The sequence below is a fragment of the Cotesia glomerata genome, linkage group LG8, assembly GCF_020080835.1.
Source record: "Cotesia glomerata isolate CgM1 linkage group LG8, MPM_Cglom_v2.3, whole genome shotgun sequence".
Lineage (NCBI taxonomy): Eukaryota > Metazoa > Arthropoda > Insecta > Hymenoptera > Braconidae > Cotesia > Cotesia glomerata.
This window is the reverse complement of record NC_058165.1, coordinates 16,762,481-16,785,427: the sequence shown is the minus strand read 5'-3', so window position 1 is coordinate 16,785,427 and position 22,947 is coordinate 16,762,481. Positions and strand designations below refer to the sequence as shown.

Genomic DNA, 22,947 nt, shown 5'->3' with positions numbered 1-22,947 from the left:
AAGTTGAAAAAAAAATTTTTACCACTTTTTTTGAGTTTTTTGAATTTTTGAAAAAATAGTAAAAATTGAAATTTGGGGATGACCGTGCTTCCAACCATAGCAACATTACTCTAGATTAATAGTCTTTTTTATTTTTTTTGTTTCCGATTATTAGGAGGGTTGGAATTGTGGGTATCGTCACGTGCCAATTTTTTGAGACCCCTCCCCCCCCCTTTCCCCACTTCATCAGCTGCTAATTTTTTGAATTTTCAATTTGTTTTATTTTTTTCTGTATTCTCATAATGTTAATAAATGCATATAAAAAAATGGATGGTAAAAATATTGATTACCTTTTATTTACGGCACTTTAAAAATTACCTTAAATTTCATGCTTCTAGACCAGAATATCCCCTTAACCCATAATTTTAATTTTGAACTTGATTTAAATATGATATAATCAAAAACGCTTATTTGAGATTTCTATTCTGGCTAAATGATAAGAGATACAGAAAAATTGATGAGAACCTTTTTTGTAGAAAATTTAATTTTCTACAAAAAAAGCTCTCTTATCATTTTTTTAACTTCCCGCTAAGAAAATTGAAAATTTTCAAAAATCGGGAAGTTATTTTTTTTATCCCGTTTTTCGAAAATCGAGTTTTCATCAGATCTCGACGTTTTGAGGTTTTAGGAAGCTTCTCTGACTATTCCCGCGAGGGTGTCTGTATGTATGTATGTATGTATGTATGTATGTGTGTGTGTGTGTGTATTTTTTTTTTTTTTTTTTTTCCTTAGGGGGGGGAATCCTTTTTACGGATTCTAGGCATAGCTGTTTAGCCTGGATATGTGGCGACTCGACGCAGCGTCATACTAAAACTCGACGCTGACGCCCCTACCCACTAAACCCTAAACCCCTTTCTCTTCTATCCTCTGATCCCCCATGGTACCGCCGTAAGGCATTTCTTCGCGGGGGGAGGAATTAGCTGCCGCTCTTCCTTCTGGTGGCTAAGATGTTATTTCTTTCTTCTAGATTCTGTCTTTCGCTCTTTTCCTCTCAATGGATCGCAACTCTGTAAGCACTTTTGTAGCAAAAGTGCTTGTGGCGTTCCAGGCAGCTTCTGACGACAACATTGCTTCTACTATTGATTCTGGTTGGGTTCTCTTTTTCAAAATCTCTAACTCATCGCGCTGTTGGTTGAAACGTGGACACACAAAGAAAACATGCTCCGCATCTTCATTGACCCCTGGACAGGACGGGCACTCTGGGATATCATCGTGCTTAAAGCGGTGAAGATACTTCTGGTAACATCCGTGTCCTGATAACATCTGCGTTAAATAATAGTTGATCTCACCGTGACTCCGGTTGAACCACACATCAATCCGAGGTATGAGACGGTACGTCCACCGAGCTTTCTCTGCAGAATTCCACTCCTGTTGCCATCTTGCGATGCTGTGTTGCCGTTCTTCCCTTTTAATTTCTTCAGGGCTCAGTGTGGTTGACCTTTTTCGTTGATATAGGTTTCGTCTTTCCTCAGCTAGGACTCTGAGAGGCAGAGTACCGGAAATAATACACACTGCTTCCTCTGATATTGTGCGGAAAGCGCTAGTTACTCGTAGGACACTCACTCGATATACTGATCCAGCCTTTCTCCATGATTCTTGCGTCTTTAGTGCGTCGGCCCAAATGGATATTCCGTAAGTGAGCACCGATGTGACTACTGATGACAATAATAGCCTCCTGCTCTGCTTTGGGCCTCCGACGTTCGGCATCAGTCGTGCGAGACTAGCCCTCACTACTGACACTTTGGCACTGACATGTTCCACTTGCTGCTTGAAGTTGAGTCGGGCATCAAGCATCACTCCCAAATATCGGATATAAGGTTGTGATGTGATTTCTTGTTCGCCGACTTTCAGCTTAATGGTCTCTACTACTTTTCTGCTGGTAATAAGCACTGCCTCAGTCTTGTGTTACGCCAGTTACAGGTTCACTGCGTCCATCCACCGGTTAACGCGCTCAAAAGTGAGATCGAACATATGGTTTATCTCGTCCAGGTGTTTGGCAACGATCACTACGGCTACGTCATCTGCATATGCTACGAGTTTGACGTTTCTTGGCAGAGTTAGTCTTAATAGACCGTCATACATAATATTCCACAGGAGCGGACCTAGAACTGAACCTTGTGGTACACCTCCAGTAATATCATACTCCCTCGGACCGTTCTTCGTGTCATACTTCAGGACCCTGTTTTCAAAGTAGCTTGCTACGATCTTAAGAAGGTATTCTGGTACATTCTTCTCTTGGAGGGCCTGCATGATGCATTCCCAATTGGCGGAGTTGAAGGCGTTTCTGATGTCTAGAGTCGCCACCAGGCAATACTTCTTCATTCCACCCTTCCATCTGGTTCCTGCGATTGCTTCCTTGGCTGTATCAACAACCAGTTTGATTGCGTCCAGGGTTGATCGTCCTTTCCGAAATCCATACTGATTGTCTGCCAGGAGTGGGTCGACTACTGCTTCAATTCTCTGGTGAATTATGCGTTCAAATATCTTACCCGCTGTATCTAGCATGCAAAGTGGGCAGTAAGATGACGGTTCATCCGGTGGCTTTTTCCCTTTAGGAAGCAGCACTAACCGTTGCTGTTTCCACTTTCGAGGAAAAATCCCTTCTTTGAGGCAGGTGGTGTAAACATCCAGGAATAATGCCGGTGCTGCCTTTATAGCTGTTTTTAAGGCAATATTAGGGATTCCATCTAATCCTGGTGCTTTTGCTTTTGCATTCCCTACGCGTTTGCAAGCCTCCGTCAGTTCTTCTTCCGTGACAGGTGGAATGTCCTCCAGTTCGCCTTGAGCTAACTGGTAATGAAGCTCGCGTTGCTGCGGAAACAGCGCGGTAACGATTCTCTGCAGAAGTTGTGGGCATGTGGGTGCCGGCATTTGTTTGATTTTTAGGTGTCATGACCACCTTGTACGGTCTACCCCACAGGTCTTTGTCCACCTCGTTGATGAGTTCTTTCCAGCATTGCCTCTTACTATCCTTGATGGCTTTGTTCAATGATCGACGGGCTTTTTTGTACTCTGCGACCAGCTCCGCAGAATTAGGTCGTCGATGGCCACGCTGGGATATTCTTCTTTTCTTTAGACACTCTTTCCGAAGAACGCTAATGTGGTCGTTCCACCAGTGTACTGCCGGGCGTTGGCTTATGCTGCGTTTCCGGACCATACTTGCGTCACAGGCCTGGACAACTCTTTTCATCAGGTCCTTGGTCATTTCTTCTGCGGATCCAGTAGTAATCAGTTCACTATTCAGGGCTATTACCAATGTGCTTGTTTCAAAAGACTTCACTTTCCATCCAATGTTATTGAGTGACTTGATTGGTCTTCTTGTATTCCGGTCATGTGATATTTCCCAGAGAATTGCCTTGTGGTCGCTGGCTGTGTAGATATCCATCACCTTCCAGTCGTATTTCCCACTGATGAGGCTGCTGCTGACGAAAGTGAGATCTACAATAGAGCTTGCTTCTCCTTTAGTATAGGTTGGCGTATCACCACTGTTGAGCTGGACTACATCTAGTGTAGTAAAAGCTTCTAGTAGTGCTTTTCCTCGCGCATTGGTCTGCTTGCTTAAAAACATTATTTATGATAAAGTAACTAGGTTTTTTAGGATTTATAATATTGCAGATGAAAATAAGAGTAAATTATTGAATTATACAATTTGTGAACGATATCTTTGTTTATTCAAATTATATACAATTCTTATCGCCAATAGCTTTGGTTTGTGATAAAAGTAATTAAATTATTATTAATTGTTATTATTTTCGTATATCGAATGCAGTTTGACTTCGCAAAGTTACAGTAGATCACTGTCTTCTTGCGCATGCGCAGTTGAAATGCTGAGTGATTAGTTCTCATTTGAATAAATTTTCTCGCGGAGCGTTTTCTGAAAAAATTTTATTCTTTTCTACTAAAAATTTTTTACTACGTACTAATTTTTTTGACTAAAAAAAAATTGTCAAAAAAATAACATAATTTATTTAAGGGGTTAGGGGTAGTCAGACATGAAAAAATGAGAATTTTTAGTAATTTTTTTTTTGCTAACAAATTATGTTATTTTTTCAAAAAGTAATAGTATGGCATCATTACTCAATGTTTTGACTTGACGGTGACCATCATAAATCCTTGAAGATTTATATAAAATCAATCGGACAAGAAAAAATAGTTTCATTAATAGATAATCTAGTGCTTGATCGAGGCTTTTTTGTTTAACATTAAAAAAATGGCGGCCTCAAGAAATTTTTCTCTAGATTTTAGGGAGAAAACCAACAGTTAATTGTTTATAAAAAATCAAAATTTTTGAAGAAAAAAAAATTCTTTTGATCAGACACGAGATTTTTATGTTTTCCAAAAACTGTATGAGTTTCATAGAAATCTACTGAGCGGTTTTCGAGTTACAGTGGTCATTAGTTTAAAAAACATAGTTTTGAGAAAAACGCATTTAAAGTTTTACACTACCTGCTCTTGAGCGTTCTGGAGTGCCTGAGCGTCCTTTGTTATTTGTCGAATAACTCGAAAAGTATTTGTCGGATTCACTTCAAACTTTCAGAAAATATTCTTAAGATATTATACTTAAAGAAAATGCCAAAAAAATCGATTTTTTGAAAATCCTGACTACCCCTAACCCCTTAAGCAAAAATATCATTACAAATGATTTAATTTGATAATTTACTCTAATTTTCATCTACAATATTATGAATCCGAAAAAATCTATTTCCTTGATAATAAATAATTTTTCTGAAGCATAAATATTTAGTTGTTGCAGCTTAATTTTATGCTATTAAGGCTACATGAAAATCATGTTGCTGTCACATGATTTTTCTCATGCTACCGCAACATGATTTTCTCATGTGGATGCCACATAATTTTCTCATGTTATCGCAACATGATTACCATGTAGCCGGAACATGACAAATCATGTGGATGCAACATGATTTTCTCATGTTACCGCAACATGATTACCATGTAGCCGGAACATGACAAATCATGTGGATGCAACATGATTTTCTCATGTTACCGCAACATGATTGTCATGTAGCCGAAACATGACAAATCGTATGGATGCAACATGATTTAATCATGTTGCATTCACTATTTATTTTTTTCCGTGCAAAAACTAATCAGCTCTTAACATCGAAAAACCACGTCGATCGCCACCAAGCCGGTCAAAATCGGTTGATTCGTTCGTGAGTTATCGTTGACGAAAGAAATCGAAAAAAAGTGTTTTTTTCGAATTACACCGAAATTTCCGGTCTGATCAATTTGTGTTTGAAAATATATCATAGAATTTGAAAAACTGAGTCGAATGTCGCCAACCGCGTGAAAATCGGTTCATTCATTCAAAAGTTATTGTGGTTTGAAAATTCAAAAAATAGTGTTTTATTAAACTTCTATCAGACTTTTGAGCTCGGAGAGCTCAAAACTACACAAAAATTATATTTTTGAGCTCGTCGAGCTCAAAAACGTAATACGTACAATTTTGAGCGCTTAATTACGGAAGTAGCGGAAAATTGCAGGGATGGCCTCCAGGGTCAACCATTTTCCTAATTTTTTAATCTCAAATATTTAGCCCAAAATATTGATGTTAAACTTTTTCATCAGCTGATATCATCTAAGACGCTTATTGTAGAATTTAAGATTGATATTTTGGCTCAATGATAAGAGATACAGAAAAATTGATAGAAACCTTTTTTGTAGAAAATTTAATTTTCTACAAAAAAGCTCTCTTATTATTTTCCCGTATCTCTAATATTAAGCTCAGAATATTGATTCTGTGATTTCTACAAAAAATTTTTTAAAATATTTATTTTCTTGTAGTGAAAAAGTAGTTTAGTCCTTTCATTGGATAATTTTTTAGCAGGTATCAGGTACAAAAAAATAAGCTTATCTTCTTAATGAGTTTAAAATCTCAGATATTTCCTAACAGTTATATTTTACATGATCATCAAAGGGCTCCTAAACAACAGTTCCCAATTCCGTCGTCAAATTTAAATTCCTGCAACCAATTTCAATAATCTTCTTTTCATTCAAATTTAATTCTAAACTTAACCTATACTTACTTCATTCTCATAAATTGATGAACGAAACATAGTTATGAATAATGATTAAAATGATTCAACTGATTATGCAATTTTTCAAGATCAAAACCGGTTTCATCATTAACAATTCTCGTCAGTGCAAACTAAATAAATAATTGTAGTGAATAAGCAACTAATTTAATCAAAAATCAGTTTTGATGAGCATCAAAAAAAGTCTGGGTTGATTTATCATTTTATTAATCTTCAAAAAAAATACATTGCAACACCCAAGAGGTTGGCAATGGCCTGGTCGGCTCGGTGCTCGCTTTTCGAAAGAGTGGGACCCAGGTTCGATCCCAGCACGCACCAATATTTTTCAGTGATTATAATTAAAAATATGTGCGTTACGTTACGTTGCCAGCCTCTGGAAGTGGCAGAGATAGCCGGGCGGCACACGTCTGACTTGGGCGATCACACATTTTAAGCAACAACTTGAATGGGTGACCACTCTAGTCAGCGTTGGCTAGCGCGAGGGATCTCTGCACACTAGGAGAGGGGCCTAATGCTCCAGTGGTCGATAAAGAAGAGTTTCTTATCAATCACTGTAGACTTAACCCAGCTCCAACTGTACTAACATGGGATTTCTCTGTGGTTTTGCCATGTTACTGTTCCAATAGCCGAGTGGTGAGGATCAGGGCAAATGCGGTACAGAAGGCACAAGTCGGTCCACAGCCGCAATGATAAGACAGAGTTAACTAAGCAGAATGATAAGGCTTAGGGTGTAAAAGGGCGTTATTACGCCTGTACACTATAAATCCGTATATAAATAATACATTGCAACACCCAATTTATTTTTGAAACTTCGCCGATAGTTTATGCAATATATTTGTCTCTCTGATAAGATCCAAATCCTTGGATATTTTCAAGCAGTTAAATTCCGTCGCATTTTCAATCGGCAGCCATTCAACGTCAACAATTTGAGAAGTCGAATTAGGATTTCTGAAAAAAAATTTTTAGTTATCATTCATAATTTTTTATCTAACAACTCATTCAATCAAATTTCTGAATAAGTACCCAGTTTTCGCAAAATTGGTCCATAACTCGACAAATCTCTGCCTGATGACTCCTTCAGTAGAACAATTCTCCGGAGGTTCTATTCCCATCGCGTTGAATAGTTTTGGTCGGAATAGATAAACTATGTCTTCAGCATGACAAGTACCTGGATCCAAAATTCATTGAATAAAATAATCAACAGCAATTCGTCATATTTTTTACACTGATAGAAGGATTTGTTTATATTTAATAAGCATTATTAATTGTTAATAAATGATTTTTTAACATCATAGGATTTAATAAATATTTATTAACAGTTAATAAATTATTTATTAAATATGGATTATTAAATGTTAATAAATATTTGTTAACAGTAAACAAATATTTATTAACAGTTAATAAGTAATTTATTAACTGGCAACAAATATTTATTTAAAATAAAAAGCAAAAATAGCAATTTTCTTTTGACACTTTTTATAACCCTATAGCAGGAATACATGCACAGAAAGAATGTTTCACTTGAACCAAGAAAATATTTTTCTTGCTAATTATTTTCTTGGGCGAAAAAAAAATTTTTTTTTGACACAAGAAATTTCACTTATCCCAACAAAATTAATTCTCTTGCTTCAAGAAATACGTATCTTGATCCAAGACAATTTATTTAAATCAAGGAAAATTTTCTTGTTTTGAGAAAATTTTTCTCTTGCTCCAAAAAATTAAGTTCTTGTCAGAAGTAAATTTTCTTGTCTTGAGAAAATTTTCTCTTGCTCCAAAAATTAAATATCTCGATAATAAATTTTCATTAATATTTTTATTGACAAACATGTCAAATGGGAAGATCAAATAATATTGAACCATTTTCTTTCATTTAATATGTATAATTGCGTGCTAAAATAATCTAAAATAGGTATCAAATATTCAAGAGAAAAGTTTTCTCAAGGTGAGAAAATTTTTTTCTCAGCTGAAGTAGGTGGCGCTGCTTCCCTAAAGTATCTAAAAATTTTGATCCAATATAAAAATTTATTGTATCAAGTATTTATGATAATTTGAATTAAGAAAAATTATTTCCACCAAAAATAGAATTTCAAGAAAAGTTTTTACTTCGGCCAAGACAACTTCGCTCTTCCTTCGGGCACCCGAAAATTTACTTGAGCTAAGAATTTTATTCTCCAGTCAAGAAATCTTTTTTTCTGTGTGATAATAATTCAATTCACTAAATAAATTAAAGTTTTTAATATTTAAAAATATAAAAGATAATTATGAGCTGTGATAGAATTTAGTATTTTACAATAAACGTTATTATAATATAATATAATTAATGCAAATAATTTATAAAGATGATTTTTGTTTATAAACAATCTCCATATCATATGACATTGCAAGCGAAACAAATTCACTCAACAAAATATTTATTAACTGTTAGGGCCAGTTTTTCAATCCAGGATAAAATTTTATCCAATGATAAAATATATCTATATATTTCATATATATAAATATACTGGCAATAATAATTTTATCCTGGATAAAATTTTATCTTGGATTGAAAAACTGGCCCTTAATAAATATTTGTTAACTATCAATAAATACTTATTAACTATCAATAAATGTACTTTCCTCCCAAATAAATATTTATTAAATATTAAAAAATATTTTTTAAAATTTAATAAATTAAATAATTGTCTTTAAATAAATGAAATTATTAATATTTAATAAATCCTTCTATCAGTGTACCATTTATAGCTATAGCAATTTATTTTGCTGAGTTCTAAAGTTTAGAAGTAAACTAGTACAGTTTTCAACACCCATACCTTCCAATTCAGTCCCAAATACTTTCTGCATAACCGCAGAGTCCTTCGAATAGAATTCAAACTTATAGACAAAAGTTTCCACATCTTTAAAAGGCTGAAGCTCCAGAATATGGTGTATATTAATTAGAAAATGAACTGCAGTAAACAAATGGACAATCTTATCAGCATTTTCCGGCTTGATTTCCTTATCCGCCATAAAGTACTCCTTGATATCTTTCGCAGATATGTTCCTTTCCTTCAAAAATCTTTTAATCGTCCGATGCAGCAGCAGTTCTTCGGGATTTGCTTCTATTTCAGCATAAGAACTCTCTGCTATTGCTAAAAATCATGATATGTTATCAATAGTTTAGTTAAAATTTGACAAAAACGTTTGGATATATACTTGGAACAAATACGATTCCTTCATCGCTAGTGTACCCAATGATATGCGGCACCCTGATCCCGGCTTTAGCCGCTTCGGTCACTGGGATGTTCAAAAAAGGAGTTTTGGACTTTAAATCTACCGAAGGAATGAAGGGATTCTCGAACAAATGGAGCTTCTGCAAGATAATTTCCAAATTAGTTCATCAAAATAATAATTCTAAGCTGATCAAAAACCATACTTTCAAATCCTTGATTGCATACTCTGCCTGAACGAGCTGCAACGCATCGACAGACCGTAAGAACTTGATCAATTCTTTGGTATCAGTTATCCGGTTGCCCACAACAGCCGAAACTTCAATAGCAGCTTCTTTAGCTGAGAAGGGAGCATTTGCCCAGGTGTTGGTAGCGACTCCACTCTGCAAAATCGCCTTGTTGAACAATCCTACATATAATTCACAGTTTAGTATTTTTTATTTTATTTATTGAATTTTAATGCCAAGGCATAAAGCCCAATAGCAAGAAGTAAATACATAGAATTTTGTTTCACATTCCTATATAAAATTGTCATGAGATATAAGGTATAGTATATAATGAGACCAATTTATTCGTCATGTGATTGATCGAATATATTATAAGCAGTAAATTCTATATTCAGGTGCGCGCTTGCGCGCGTAAATTCACTTCTAGTAAGTAATAAAATTAACATTAGTATTAGCTTAATTATAAAAAATTTTGTATTCATAAATAATATAAGGGGCATTCCATAGTGACTGGTGGGACATTTGACTCTGGAATTCTATCAATTATAAGCTATGATTATGTGACTAAAACTTATACTATAGTAAAATTTATTTTATAATATAGAAGAATAACTAATTAACAACATCCCTTTATCAAAAACCTCGATTACTTTTTAAGTTTCTCGTAATTATCATTTGACTGAGTGTGACTGGTGGGACATCAAAAAATCCGTCTCTCTTACCAAAGGTATACTTAAAGTCCAATTTCAGTTCGACCACTAAGCTTTTAAAAAATACTTCCTTCTTAACACAAAATTTATCCTACAAACATTCAATATTATGAAGAATTAGACTGATTACTTACGTAGAAACGATTGAAAAAAGTTTTTTTATTGTGACTGGTGGGACAGGCATTTATGACTGGTGAGACAAGTACAAAATGTGTACATGAAGTTGTTTATTAAAAAGACCTTTATATTATTTCAACCTCAGAAACATTATTGTTTGTATATTTAACTATAAATTATTTAGGATAATTAAAAAAAACTAATTCAAAAACACAAATAACGGATTTAGCATGCTGACAACACAATCTTAATAAATTTTGGTGTTAATTAATAACGAACATAAAAAAATTTGTTCTTAAAACTATAATAATAAATAAGTTAGTTAATAACAAACATAAAATTAATTTGTTTTTAAAACTATTGAAACAACATTTGATCCGGATACAAATTAGTACTACTGAAAAGTTACTAGGAGAGAAAAATCGATTTTCTTATTGATTAAAAAAAAATTTTCTTTACAAATTAGTAAAATATAGACTTTTAATAATAAATTAGGACTAAATTAGAATGAATTAGAGAAATTTTAAAATTTTAGCCATTTTCCCATTTCGCATGGAATGTCCCATAATTGAAATTTGAAGTATAGCTTAAGTAAATGAAAAAATTTAGTACATTCAGAAAGAGTAGTATGGTTATAATTTTAAATATCTTAATATATACATTTTTAAACTTTACCAGTATTTCTCAGTAACTTAAATAGAAATCTAGCTAATCTAAACTTAAAAGATAATCGAATAGCTTGGATTTAAATGATTCTAAGCTAAGAAAATTTGGGATTTCAGGTGGCAAATCTTGCCAGAACCTGATAGCCGAAATAACAAACGAATATTCATAAATAGTACTAGAGAATTTAGGAATTTTGAACATGACATTATTTTTTGCTGCTAATCTATCTGATCGTCTAATTTCTGGGTCTTCATCAACAAGTAGACTTTTCATAAATTTAATTTCACCTGTAGATAATAATTTGTAGAATAAGCAGCCTAAATAATACAACCTGCGCGACTTTACAGTTAACCAATTTAGTGAACGTCGATACGGTGTAATATGTTCATCCCGTCTTAAATTATAAATAAATCGAATAGTACCATTTACAAGACTCTGACGTTTATAATCAAGTTCAGTTGTTAAGTTTAGCAACCACCGAGCAATAATCAATTATAGGAAGAATAGTGGCGGACACTAATAACTTACGAGACTGTAATAACAAGATATTCTTCATACCACTTCGATATTCTTTAGTACTACTTCGATGGTTCAAAAACACTTTAAATATTCAAAAATTTTCAATTTTCCTTAGTGGGAAGTTAAAAATGGTACCTTGAGCCAGTGGCGAAATAGTCAGATAGTGAACAGAAGCGCTACCAGCACTTTCACCAAAAATGGTGACGTTAAAAGGATCTCCTCCAAATTTTTCAATGTTCTGCTTCACCCACTTCAGAGCCATCACCTGATCCTTCAATCCTTGGTTTCCTGGAGCTTCTTCGTCGTCTAAATTAAGAAATCCTATTATTCCAACCCGGTAGTTTATCGTCACTAGAACAACATTCTTCTCAACAATGTAATCTGGGCCGTAGATATCGTCATTTCCAGATCCTGAGTAAAATGCTCCGCCATGGATCCAAACCATAACTGCTCTGGGAACTTCAGGCTTCAGTTCCGTCGTGTAGATGTTCAGATACAAGCAATCGTCGCTTCCAGTCATTTCTTTGGTAAACAAATCATTTTGCGCACACCTATCACCGAATTTGGAAGCATCTCTGATACCCTTCCAGGAATCAGCAGGTTCTGGGTCCTTTAAAAAATAATTATCTATTAATTATACTGGAACAATACTTTACTAATTTTCGGCATATGATACCTTGAATCGGAGATCATCAACTGGCGGTTTTGCAAAGGGAATCCCTTTGAACGCGTAGAAATCAACTCCATTGATATTATTTTCTCGAGTGCCTGATAACTGGCCTTGTTCGACCTCCACAATTGGACTTTCCATGATTACTGCTGTCACGTAATACGATGACTTCATTTATTGCCGGGCTGCCACCTCTTTCGATGATTACATATCATTCGACGATCCAAGGTCCATGCAGATTACCTTTCGAATCGCCTTGGAATCAACGATTAATTGTGAATAGTTGGATGATGGAAAGAGAATTTCTGTGTATTCTTGATTTAAGGCTTCAGGAGAAGAGAGATAGCCTAATGGTGGACATATGGAAATATTTGATTTATCTTACCATGGTCGATGATTTGGATAAGAAATATATGCAATTTTTAGAAGATATTTAATGGAGAGACCGAGAATTGAATGAACAATCTTGATGAACTTCTTTGAAAAGAAGGAAAAGATCAAGTGTTTTAAAGGTATCGATGACTACAACAAAAATAAAAAAAATAACTTGACTCAAGAAAAATGTTATTTAGAAAATTTTATAGTTTAGAGATATTTAAGAAAACTTTAGTTGATAATTTATTAAATTTTTAGTTTTGTTCTGAATAGTTTTTTTCATTTTTAAAGTTTATTCTTCATTTTGATCCAAATAGTTTTTCGATCATATAATTCAATTGAAGAAAATTTGATCCTTAAGTATACTCTGATAAAATTTTTCTATAAGTAAAAGGAAGTAGCCATCTAGCGGCGAAATAATTTGATTATTTTGAGAAGTTGCTTAAATTAAGACAGCGAAATTCTTAATGAAAAGTTACTTATCAACCACGTTGACTATAGGAGAAAATTCGGTTTTTATATATACTCTGGTAAGATTTTTCTGCAAGTAAGAAGGCGTAGCCACCTAGCGGAAAAACCAAGAACTACTTTCTAATAGATAGCACCAATTAATTAAATATTATTTGAACCAAGCTCAGAAAAGTAGAAGTTTTTGATGCGAAACTATTTCTCTTTAAAAGGGTTTACATTTTTCGCTCTCTCGCCCTCTATTGGACAAACGAAAGTATCTCTGTCATACTTGTACAACAAATGGAATCTTAAAACGCATTTTATGCATAAATAAATGAAAATTTTCCAAAAAAGCGCTTCGCTCTTCGATAGATAATTAAATTATCTATCGAAGAGCGAAGCTTTTTTCGAAATTTTATCACATACATGAGAAAACACGTTTGAAAATCAACTATAAACCGCTCTTAATCACATATTTTTCATCAAAGTCCATACATGCATCGTGATTTATAGAAAAACTATATTTAATATATAGATTAAATTATTTTTGAAAAGTTATTTCAAATAATACAGCAAAATTCTTAATGAAAAGTTACTTATTATCCACTTTTTAATATAGGAGAAAATTCTGGATCTTTATATATACTCTGGTAAGATTTTTCTGCAAGCGAGAAGGCATAGCCACCTATCGGAAAACCAAGAACTACCTTCTAATATATAGTGCCAATTAATAAAATATTATTTGAACCAAGCTCAGAAAAATAGAAATTCTTGATTTAAAACTATTTCTCTTTAATCACAAATTTTTACATCAATCTCCATACTAATGTATTGTGATTTATAGAAAAACTATATTCAATATATAAATTAAATTATTTTTTGAAAAGTTATTTTAATTTAGACAGCAAAATTCTTTATGAAAAAAGTTTTTACTATCCACAGACTATAAGAGAAAATTCGGTTATTTATACATTAGGGTGTGTCATTTTTAGGCGATATTTTTTTTTTACTGCTATACCAGAAAATCTGGTAGTATATAGAAAATAAAAAATTATGCCGCTGAGCTAAAGGTTTTAAGTCCAATAGCGGCTTAGCTCATCAAAAAATTCGATTTCCCATTTAAATAACACAGGAAAAATTTTATTTTGTTTCAAGTGGACTTTTCGTTACTAAAAAAATTTTTTTTCGAAAAACCTTCTCATGTTTTTTGTAGAAAATTAAATTCTCTACAAAAATATCTCATTGGACGAAGACTGTAGAACGACTATTTTCGAAGTTATAGCCCGTTAAACGGTAACATTTAAAAAAATACTCATTAAATTCCATTTAATTTTCAATTTATTACTCTTACATGAATAATTTAATTTTATTGTACATTTTTGAGTATTAAAATTTTTAATGAGAGTATTGACTTGTTTTAATATAATAATCTAAGTCAAATTATTATTAATTAATCGTTATTATTACAAAAAATTTCATTTTTTCATTTAACCAAAAATGGTTTCATTTAATTAAAAATTTACCTGTTTTAAGAACAATTTTCACTCAGCCGGACAGAAGCTTCGGGACTCCACCACATTTGTATTTTCATCGTATTAGTATACATAAAAGCATGGTATTGTGCGCTTTCAGAAATCCAAGCTCCTCGACAGGATTTAGAATTTATGAAAGATTTACTGAATTATAAAAAAATAAATAAAAATTTTTCAGAAGTAGCGTCAAAAAAATTCAGCAATCACTTGTGGTATTTATCTGAACAACTTATTTGTTTTCATTATTTGATAATAATGTTAGCGCAGAAATCAAATTAAAATTAATTGAATCAATTCAGAAAAAAAAGTCAAATTAAAAACTTTAAACGATTTAATGTAAAAAATGTTAATATTAATTCCTTACTAAACAAAGAATTGTATGACTTTGCATCAGAAGAGTTGATGATTATTTTTAAAAGGTTGGAACTCCCAACTGATTTTCTAAATTTACATCTTGATTAGTGGATATCTGACAAAAGTTACAATACGTGCCTCAAAATTTTAATAAAAAATTTACACGTTGTTAATAATACTGCGGAACGGGCGGTCCAATTGATGGATGCCTACAATTAAAGCTTAACTGCTGATGAAGAGCAATAACAGTACTTATTGCAAGTTGTAGCTATGCACAGGAAAAAATTTCCAAATGCTAACAAGCAGACGTTAATTTTATCATTTTTGGTTAAATGAAAAAATGAAATTTTTTGTAATAATAACGATTAATTAATAATAATTTGACTTAGATTATTATATTAAAACAAGTCAATACTTTAATTAAAAATTTTAATGCTCAAAAATGTACAATAAAATTAAATTATTCATGTAAGAGTAATAAATTGAAAATTAAATGGAATTTAATGTGTATTTTTTTAAATGTTACCGTTTAACGGGCTATAACTTCGGAAATAGTCGTTCTACAGTCTTCGTCCAAAGAAATATTTTTGTAGAGAATTTAATTTCCTACAAAAGCCATGAGAAGGTTTTTCGAAAAAAAATTTTTTTAATAACGAGAAGTCCACTTGAAACAAAAAAAAAAATTTTCCTGTGTTATTTAAATGGGAAATCGAATTTTCGATGAGCTAAGCCGCTATTGGACTTAAAACCTTTAGTTCAGCGGCATAATTTTTTATTTTCTATATACTACCAGATTTTCTGGTATAGCAGTAAAAAAAAAAATATCGCCTAAAAATGACACACGCTATTATACATACTCTCGTAAGATTTTTCTGCTAGCGAGAAGGCGTAGCCACCTAGCGGTGAAATCAAGAACTAACTTTTAAAAAGTGCTAGAGACTTTCCCCTTGTTACTTTTCGAGTTTATTTCTAGAGTATTGGCCTTATCAACAATAATACGATGCAAAATTGGGTAACTTGGTAAAACCATAAGTATGTTAAACAAAGCCCGAAATGAGAAAAGAGAACTAAAACTTTAACGGAATTATAAAGTCACATGAGAAGAGAAATGAGTTTGTAAAGATAGTTGCATTCCATGGTCTTCTCTTGAGATTTATTAAATATGCACTGCAATATCCTTTGTATCTCTAGAATATAATCTTAATCCCCAAGACTATTAACTTTCCAATGATGGAGAATGCAACAGCTCATCGTTTCAGAAAATCCAACTTTACTAATATAAAGTTTTTCATGAAATTCCAGCCGGAACGTCAATTTTGAATAACTTAAAAAAAGAAAAAAGAAAACCTTTAGTTTTGATTCCATGAATAGAATATTATTGTCACAATATTCTTAACTTAAATTTAATAATTCTTCAGTCTAAGCAATTATAAAAGCAAACAAAAGCAAAGTTATTTACAACCTTCACCCTTTCAGAAAAACTCTCAACCCCATTCTCGCTAATTCTTTGGATTTTTTCAACTGTGACCTATAAACTCGTGTTGAATGTCGGTCGTCACGTTTCTCTTGATCCCGTTGGAAAAAATAACTAACAAAAGTAAATCTTTATAAAATAGAATTTTAAAGGGAGAAAGAGAAATTTAATAAAATATTTACCGTTTTCTATTTATTCTATTTACTTGGTCTTTTCGTTCAGATAATAATATCCAATGCACGTGAATTATCACACACCGTTGTATGAATGCCAAATGCGAAGTGAGAGTAATGTGCGGTACCGTACTGACCCGGAATTAATGCAAAACATATTATAACTTTTTGATTGAAAGTTATATTTTGTGAAGTATGTGACCTTACAGTTGGGCGGGTATTTTTTGAAGTTTGTTCAATTTGCGGTATAAGAGTTAACGATACACTGAAAAAAATTTCTGTATAAAGTAAAGGCTCTAATTATCGACAGGGATCTAAATATTGACACCCTAAATAATTTTTAAATATATTTAATTATCTGTAATAAGAATAACTATCATATAAATTTTTATTAAATTCTAATTAATTAAAAAATTGAAAAAAATTACTGTCAGTTCAAAATATTAAATATTAATTACTAGCTGACCCGGTGAACTTCGTATCACCTACAATATATTTTATTTCACCTTTTGATCAGCGATTATCAATCTTTAAACTCTAGTCTACTTCGATAAAGAATAAATACTGGCTGTATGAAGTGTGGTTAGAATTTTGTCAAGTAATTAAATGAAACTTGCTTCTCATTATCGCCTGAAAATCAAGATCCCAAAAAATGAACACTGAATTTATGAAATTTTTTTTTGTTTATATATACAGAAGATTTTGAGTTATAGCTAGACTAACGCACAGCAATTCATTTTTATATATATAGAAGAAGAAGATAGTATAACTGCAGTATACTTATACGTATCTTCCTACATATTGAACAATTTTGGTACACTCTTGCAACCTTGAGGCTCAAGCGTAACAATAACGATTACGATACAAAATTAACAATTTTTTATTTTTTTAGCTGAACTTTCGGGTTTTCCAAAAATTTTTATTTTTCTAAACCATCCCTGAACTATAGTGAACAAAACGCACAGAAATTTATATATATATATATATATATATATATATATATATATATATATATATATATATATATATATATATATATATATATATATATATATATATATATATATATGTATATATATATAGATATATAGATGTGAGAAAAAAATTCGGATAGCTCAGACTGGGATTTAAATCCAGAACCTCCCGATAACATGTTAGTTGCACTTTAATTTTTAATTTTTCGATTTTTTAAATGTTTTTTTTTTTCTATAAACCATCTTTGAACCACAGCGTACAAAACAAAAAAAAATTATCAAAATCGGTCAAACCATATTTGAGTTTTAGCGATACTAGCGCGCAGCAATTCATTTTTATAACTATAGATAATTAGATATAGATTTTATATGGTGGTTGAGTATTCTTAAATTTTCTAATTTTCCGCGCAATTTTCTTAATTTTTTCTTACATAAGAACCTTCTCCTGACAATAACAAACACATCAAAAAAAGAATTAGTGAAATCGGTCCAGCCGTTCACGCGTGATGGTGTGACCAAGGGAAATAGGGATTCATTTTTATATATATAGAATAGAATAGATTAAAAAAAAAAATAGTTAGCATCAATTCATCAAACCTGCTTACGAACGTTTATTTTCTTAATAACTTTGATTAGAAAAGCATTTTTTTTAAATGCAGAGTTCAAATTAATTTCTTCATCTAATAATATGATCTTTTTCTTAATTAATTAATAATACATGAAAAATTTTTAAAATTGAATAATCGAAATTAATTGTTATGCTTTATAATATTTAAATAATAGGTGTCAATAACTAGTTGATAATTTTTAAGTTAAATCTCATATTGACAACCATTCGACAGCGCTATGACGCCTTTTTTTGACTTTAACATAAAAAAGATACTGTAAGAGTTTGAACTCTAATTCAATAAATTATTTTTTATATTTTTAAAAGTAATTAATCATTTATAGAAATTATTATTAATAAACTTTAATAAAATTGATAACTTAATAATAAGTTTAGATAAATAAGAATAAGCAGATGATTCGACACATGCGCAGTATAAGTGTCAATAATTAGGGTTAAGGTATGTCAATAATTAGATCAATCAGTTTTTTAAACTGCCAATAATTGGTATATCCGGATAATCTATTCAATTATTTAAAATTAGTTATTAATGTCAGTGATTATCATTTAAAAAAAAAGAAATTGATTAGTAAAAACATTATTTGAGACATTACCGCAAACAAAATTCAACGATATTGATATTTAATTGCTCAAAAAAAATCAAATTATAACTTGGTCTCTAATAGTGTCAATAATCGGGGCTTTTACCTTACGAACAAAATTATTTTAAAGATAAATTGATGTTTTAATTTCTTTGTTAGAAACCATTTTCTTAGCTTGACCTGAAAAATGTGACAATAATTAGTACTTTTTATTAGAAGTTAGTTTTTGGTTTTGCCACTAGGTGGCTACACCTTCTCACTTGTGGAAAAATCTTACCAAAGTATATGTAACGACCGGAACAAAAATTTAATATGTTCAATGAATTTCACTGCAGATGAAGATTGTTGAGTGACATAAAGGTCATCTTGTTTGAAAATAATATTCGTGATTGGTAAAATAAATAAAATTCTTAAATGTGTAAATTTTTTTCTTTCGCTTGTTTTATTTTTTTGATTCTATCTGTAAATTCTTAACTTAATTCTTCCTATATATCTCGAAGCAAGAGTCTTTCCCGATAAAATTTCTCTTGAACCAAGTAGTTTTTTTCGATGCAAGTATAAGTACCCAAGCTTAATATTAAAAAGTGACTTTAAACTTTTTCGATTAAGATCTTGGTACTTGCTACCGAAATGGCGACCAAAAGTGGGTCTAACCCAGCCTGAGAAGCTTTTATCACAAAATAACTAATTTTTACTCCCAATAGTTATTTTCAGGCTCCCGTCCCAATTTCTGACAAGGGTGTCCCAATTATTGTACCAACAAAAAATTCGATAAATTCTTGAATTAACTCTATATAACTCTCTCTAAATATTTCCAAACAATCAAAAAATTTTTTAAAAAACATTTCTTTTGAATCAACTAGTTTTTTTTCACTCAATAAGAATATTTAAAAGTCATCGATGAAAAAAAAAAAGGTAGCGCTGAACTATGTGAAAGAATATCATTATTGTCCCATCACTTTCCTGTTTGGCGCTTCAGGTTCCCGGGAAACGCATAAAGATAGATGGAAAGTGCATATCCAGACGGGGCTGCCGCTACTCTGTACTTAACTCTTCATGCTGCTGGAGAAGAATGAGTAACCTATTTACCTTTGAAATGCATAAAATACCCTCTATGTATGATACTGCACTCACGGGAGGGTGGCAGCTAGAAAGAATGTTCAGTCAAGAGTATCGAGGACAATACACTTGAACTTTATTTTCATAAAAACATTTTTATTTTTTAACTTTGACCAATTTTATAGAAGAATTTTTTAACTGTTAATAAATATTTTTTAAACCGTTTAAAAAATAATGTTAGAAATTATGTTTCTGTTAAATTTTTCTACTCACTTTTTATTCAAGGGTTTACACTGATAAAAAGATTTAGTTCTATTTAGTAATAGTTACTAAATGATTTAGCAACAAACCTTTCATTACCAAATATTTATTAATAGTTACTAAATCGTTTCATAAAGCCCATTTATTTCCAAAAAATAAATATTAAGTAGTATTTAACAAATGATTTATTGCTACTCAATAAATCGTTTATTGGTATTAAAGAAATTAATTTTTTAACTAATTTTAGCGTATAACCTAACTTTTTTACTCAAAATAAATCAAAATAATTCAAATAAATAATTTCAAGTAAAAATATAAGGTATTATAAAGAAAAGAATCTCATTAAATTATAATTTTTTATTTGAGACATTTATAAAATTTAAAATTAAACAAGTTTTTAACATATCAATAATAGACAAATTGAAGAATTTAAACTAAACTCCACTAAAAAATGACATATAAGCCATTTGGGAGTATGTGTGTTTTCAAAGGGAAGATAAATCTCCCAAAATCGAGCTGAATAAAATAATCTAAGTCAGTGAATATGTTATGTATCACATTGGAATAAAAGCATAGCCGTCTACTGACAATATTTACCAAAGAAATATTTAGTACCTACTACTAAATATTATTTGATGAAAACTAATATTTCTTTCCGTGAAATAAAACTTTGTTTATATTAATATAACTTATTTAGAATAAAAAAATAATTTATTAAACTGTAACAAATAATATTGATGGGTAAAAATATTTTTTTCTCCCAAATAAATTACTAAAAATTTTGTTACTAAATCAGTTTAGTATACTCCGTACTAAATTCTTTTATCCACAAATTTTTATTGACAATTAATAAATACTAGTAACCTTGCAGTCACTACGTGACTGCCGTGATTTGTGAACTATAAATAAATAAAATTTTGCTTTATCAAATAATGACTTTTGTTGAATTACACTGTACTTTCTTAACTATTGACGTTTTTAAAGATATAAGCTCATCCCGATGTTACACTCATCAAGAGCTTTCATTTGAATACCCACATGCACTTTGATATATTTTTCATATATGCATTTATAAAATATATATAAATATATGAAAAAATTGATGTGGATACTCAAATTAAAGGTCTTGTTAAGTGTAACATCGGGACGAGCTTATATCTTTAAAAATGTCAATAATTCACAAGATATTTGTTAAATTCCACTGTACTTTCTTAACTATTGACCTTTTTAAAGATATAAGCTCATCCCGATGTTACACTCGTCAAGAGCTTTCATTTGAGTACCCACATGCATTTTTGATATATTTTTCATATTTAGATATATATAAATATATAAAAATTGATGTGGGTACTCAAATGTAAGGTCTTGATGAGTGTAACATCGGAATGAGCTTATATTTTTAAAAATGTCAATAATTCACAAGATACAAGGTCATTTCTTAATTATGTATTTGGAGATAGAGTATTTTCAAATGCACCTTAAATACTTATCATCATAAATTGACTATTGGTGAGAACGATATGAAACCTTAAAAAGGCACAACTCCAGGTCAAGACTTTTCCAACGATACCAAATTTAACCATAAAAACCTATTTTATCATATAAATACACTGGCCACCAAATTTTGCTTATTCTCTTAATAATATAGATTAATTAACAGCTAATAAATTGCGTTTAATAAACAATTTATTAATAGACAATAAAAATTTTTTAGTTATTAAAAAATATTTATTAATTAATTTAATGATAAGAACTAAACATTCAAAAATCCTTTGATGAGTGTAAAAAATTTTTTTAATTTTTTTCCTTTTTTTCTGACACCCTTTGACTTGAATGTAGACCACCTTTTACGTCTTGTTATCGACTATCGTCTTTCTAAGAGTAAATCTTATAAAATACATAAAAAAACAATTTTCTATAATAAATTTCTAAAATGTTCTCTATCGATTCCCAGCCGAGGATGAAAAAGGGTGCCAGGGTGGGTTGAAACTTTCAATACCCTTTGCAAATGCCTTGAGTGTAAAAAGATAACCTAAGGGTTATAAAAATAGGCAATAGGCAGTATATTCGCCATTTATATGGCAAGTATTAAATAATAACGCGACCCTTGTATTTATATTCTATAAACTAGCTCTTATGACTATTACTTGAAAGGATAATAAACAGCTCGAGCATTTTACGAGCAGTTAGGAGTTGATTAAAGTTAGAATAGAGACGCCAGTTCAATTGCGATTGAATAATAGGAAAAGAAATAGGAATTACCCTCACCCTTCACTTCTTTTTCTTCTCTATAGTACCGCGCACTGGTGATAGATGGCTCGTTACAAGTACGTATGTTATCTGGTTCAAGGCAGGGCAAGGTGAGAATTCCACCCGTTAGAGAACCAGTGTGCAATCTCACTGAAGCAATTAATGCAACCCGGAGCCATCACAAGAACTACTAGAGCACAGTCTTGCTCCAGGCATGAGGGTTTAGTCCGTTGAGAAATGTACGGAGGAATCTAACTACCGAGGGATCACTAGAAAATAGATCGCTGATAAAAATATGCTTTTGGATTAGTTTTTCATCGAGGAAAATTATGGATTGAAATTGGTATTTATGGATTGGAGGGTTTATATTAGAAATACCGGAAAATGATAAGGGATCTTTTTTTTGTACGTTTCATCTTCTATAAGAAAGATCTTTATCAAATTTCACTTATGTCTCATTATTTTGACAAAAATTTAATTCAAAACTTCAATTTTTAGAATATTGATTAAATTTTGCACAGCAAAAAATTTTGCGTCGTTACATCAAAAAATTTAGTGTTAAAAATTTTTGTATTAAATATTTAACAATTTTATGTGTAAATTTAACATTCATTCTGTTAAATCAA

At 31.3% G+C, this 22,947-nt stretch overlaps 2 protein-coding genes across 4 annotated transcripts in view; one reads left to right on the top strand and one right to left on the bottom strand.

Moving 5' to 3' along the window:
- LOC123270511 (calcitonin gene-related peptide type 1 receptor-like) overlaps positions 1-22,947 on the top strand; it is a 280,947-nt gene that overhangs the window by 156,362 nt on the left and 101,638 nt on the right. The gene's annotated exons all lie outside the window — the stretch shown is intronic.
- Positions 6,577-12,434, bottom strand: LOC123270507 (juvenile hormone esterase-like). Its single transcript, XM_044736595.1, has 7 exons — positions 12,217-12,434; positions 11,676-12,150; positions 9,508-9,710; positions 9,288-9,444; positions 8,906-9,223; positions 7,119-7,263; positions 6,577-7,043 (listed from the first exon to the last, which is right to left on the bottom strand). Exons 1-7 carry the CDS (start codon positions 12,382-12,384, stop codon positions 6,893-6,895), a joined length of 1,617 nt encoding a protein of 538 aa, XP_044592530.1. The 5' UTR covers positions 12,385-12,434; the 3' UTR covers positions 6,577-6,892.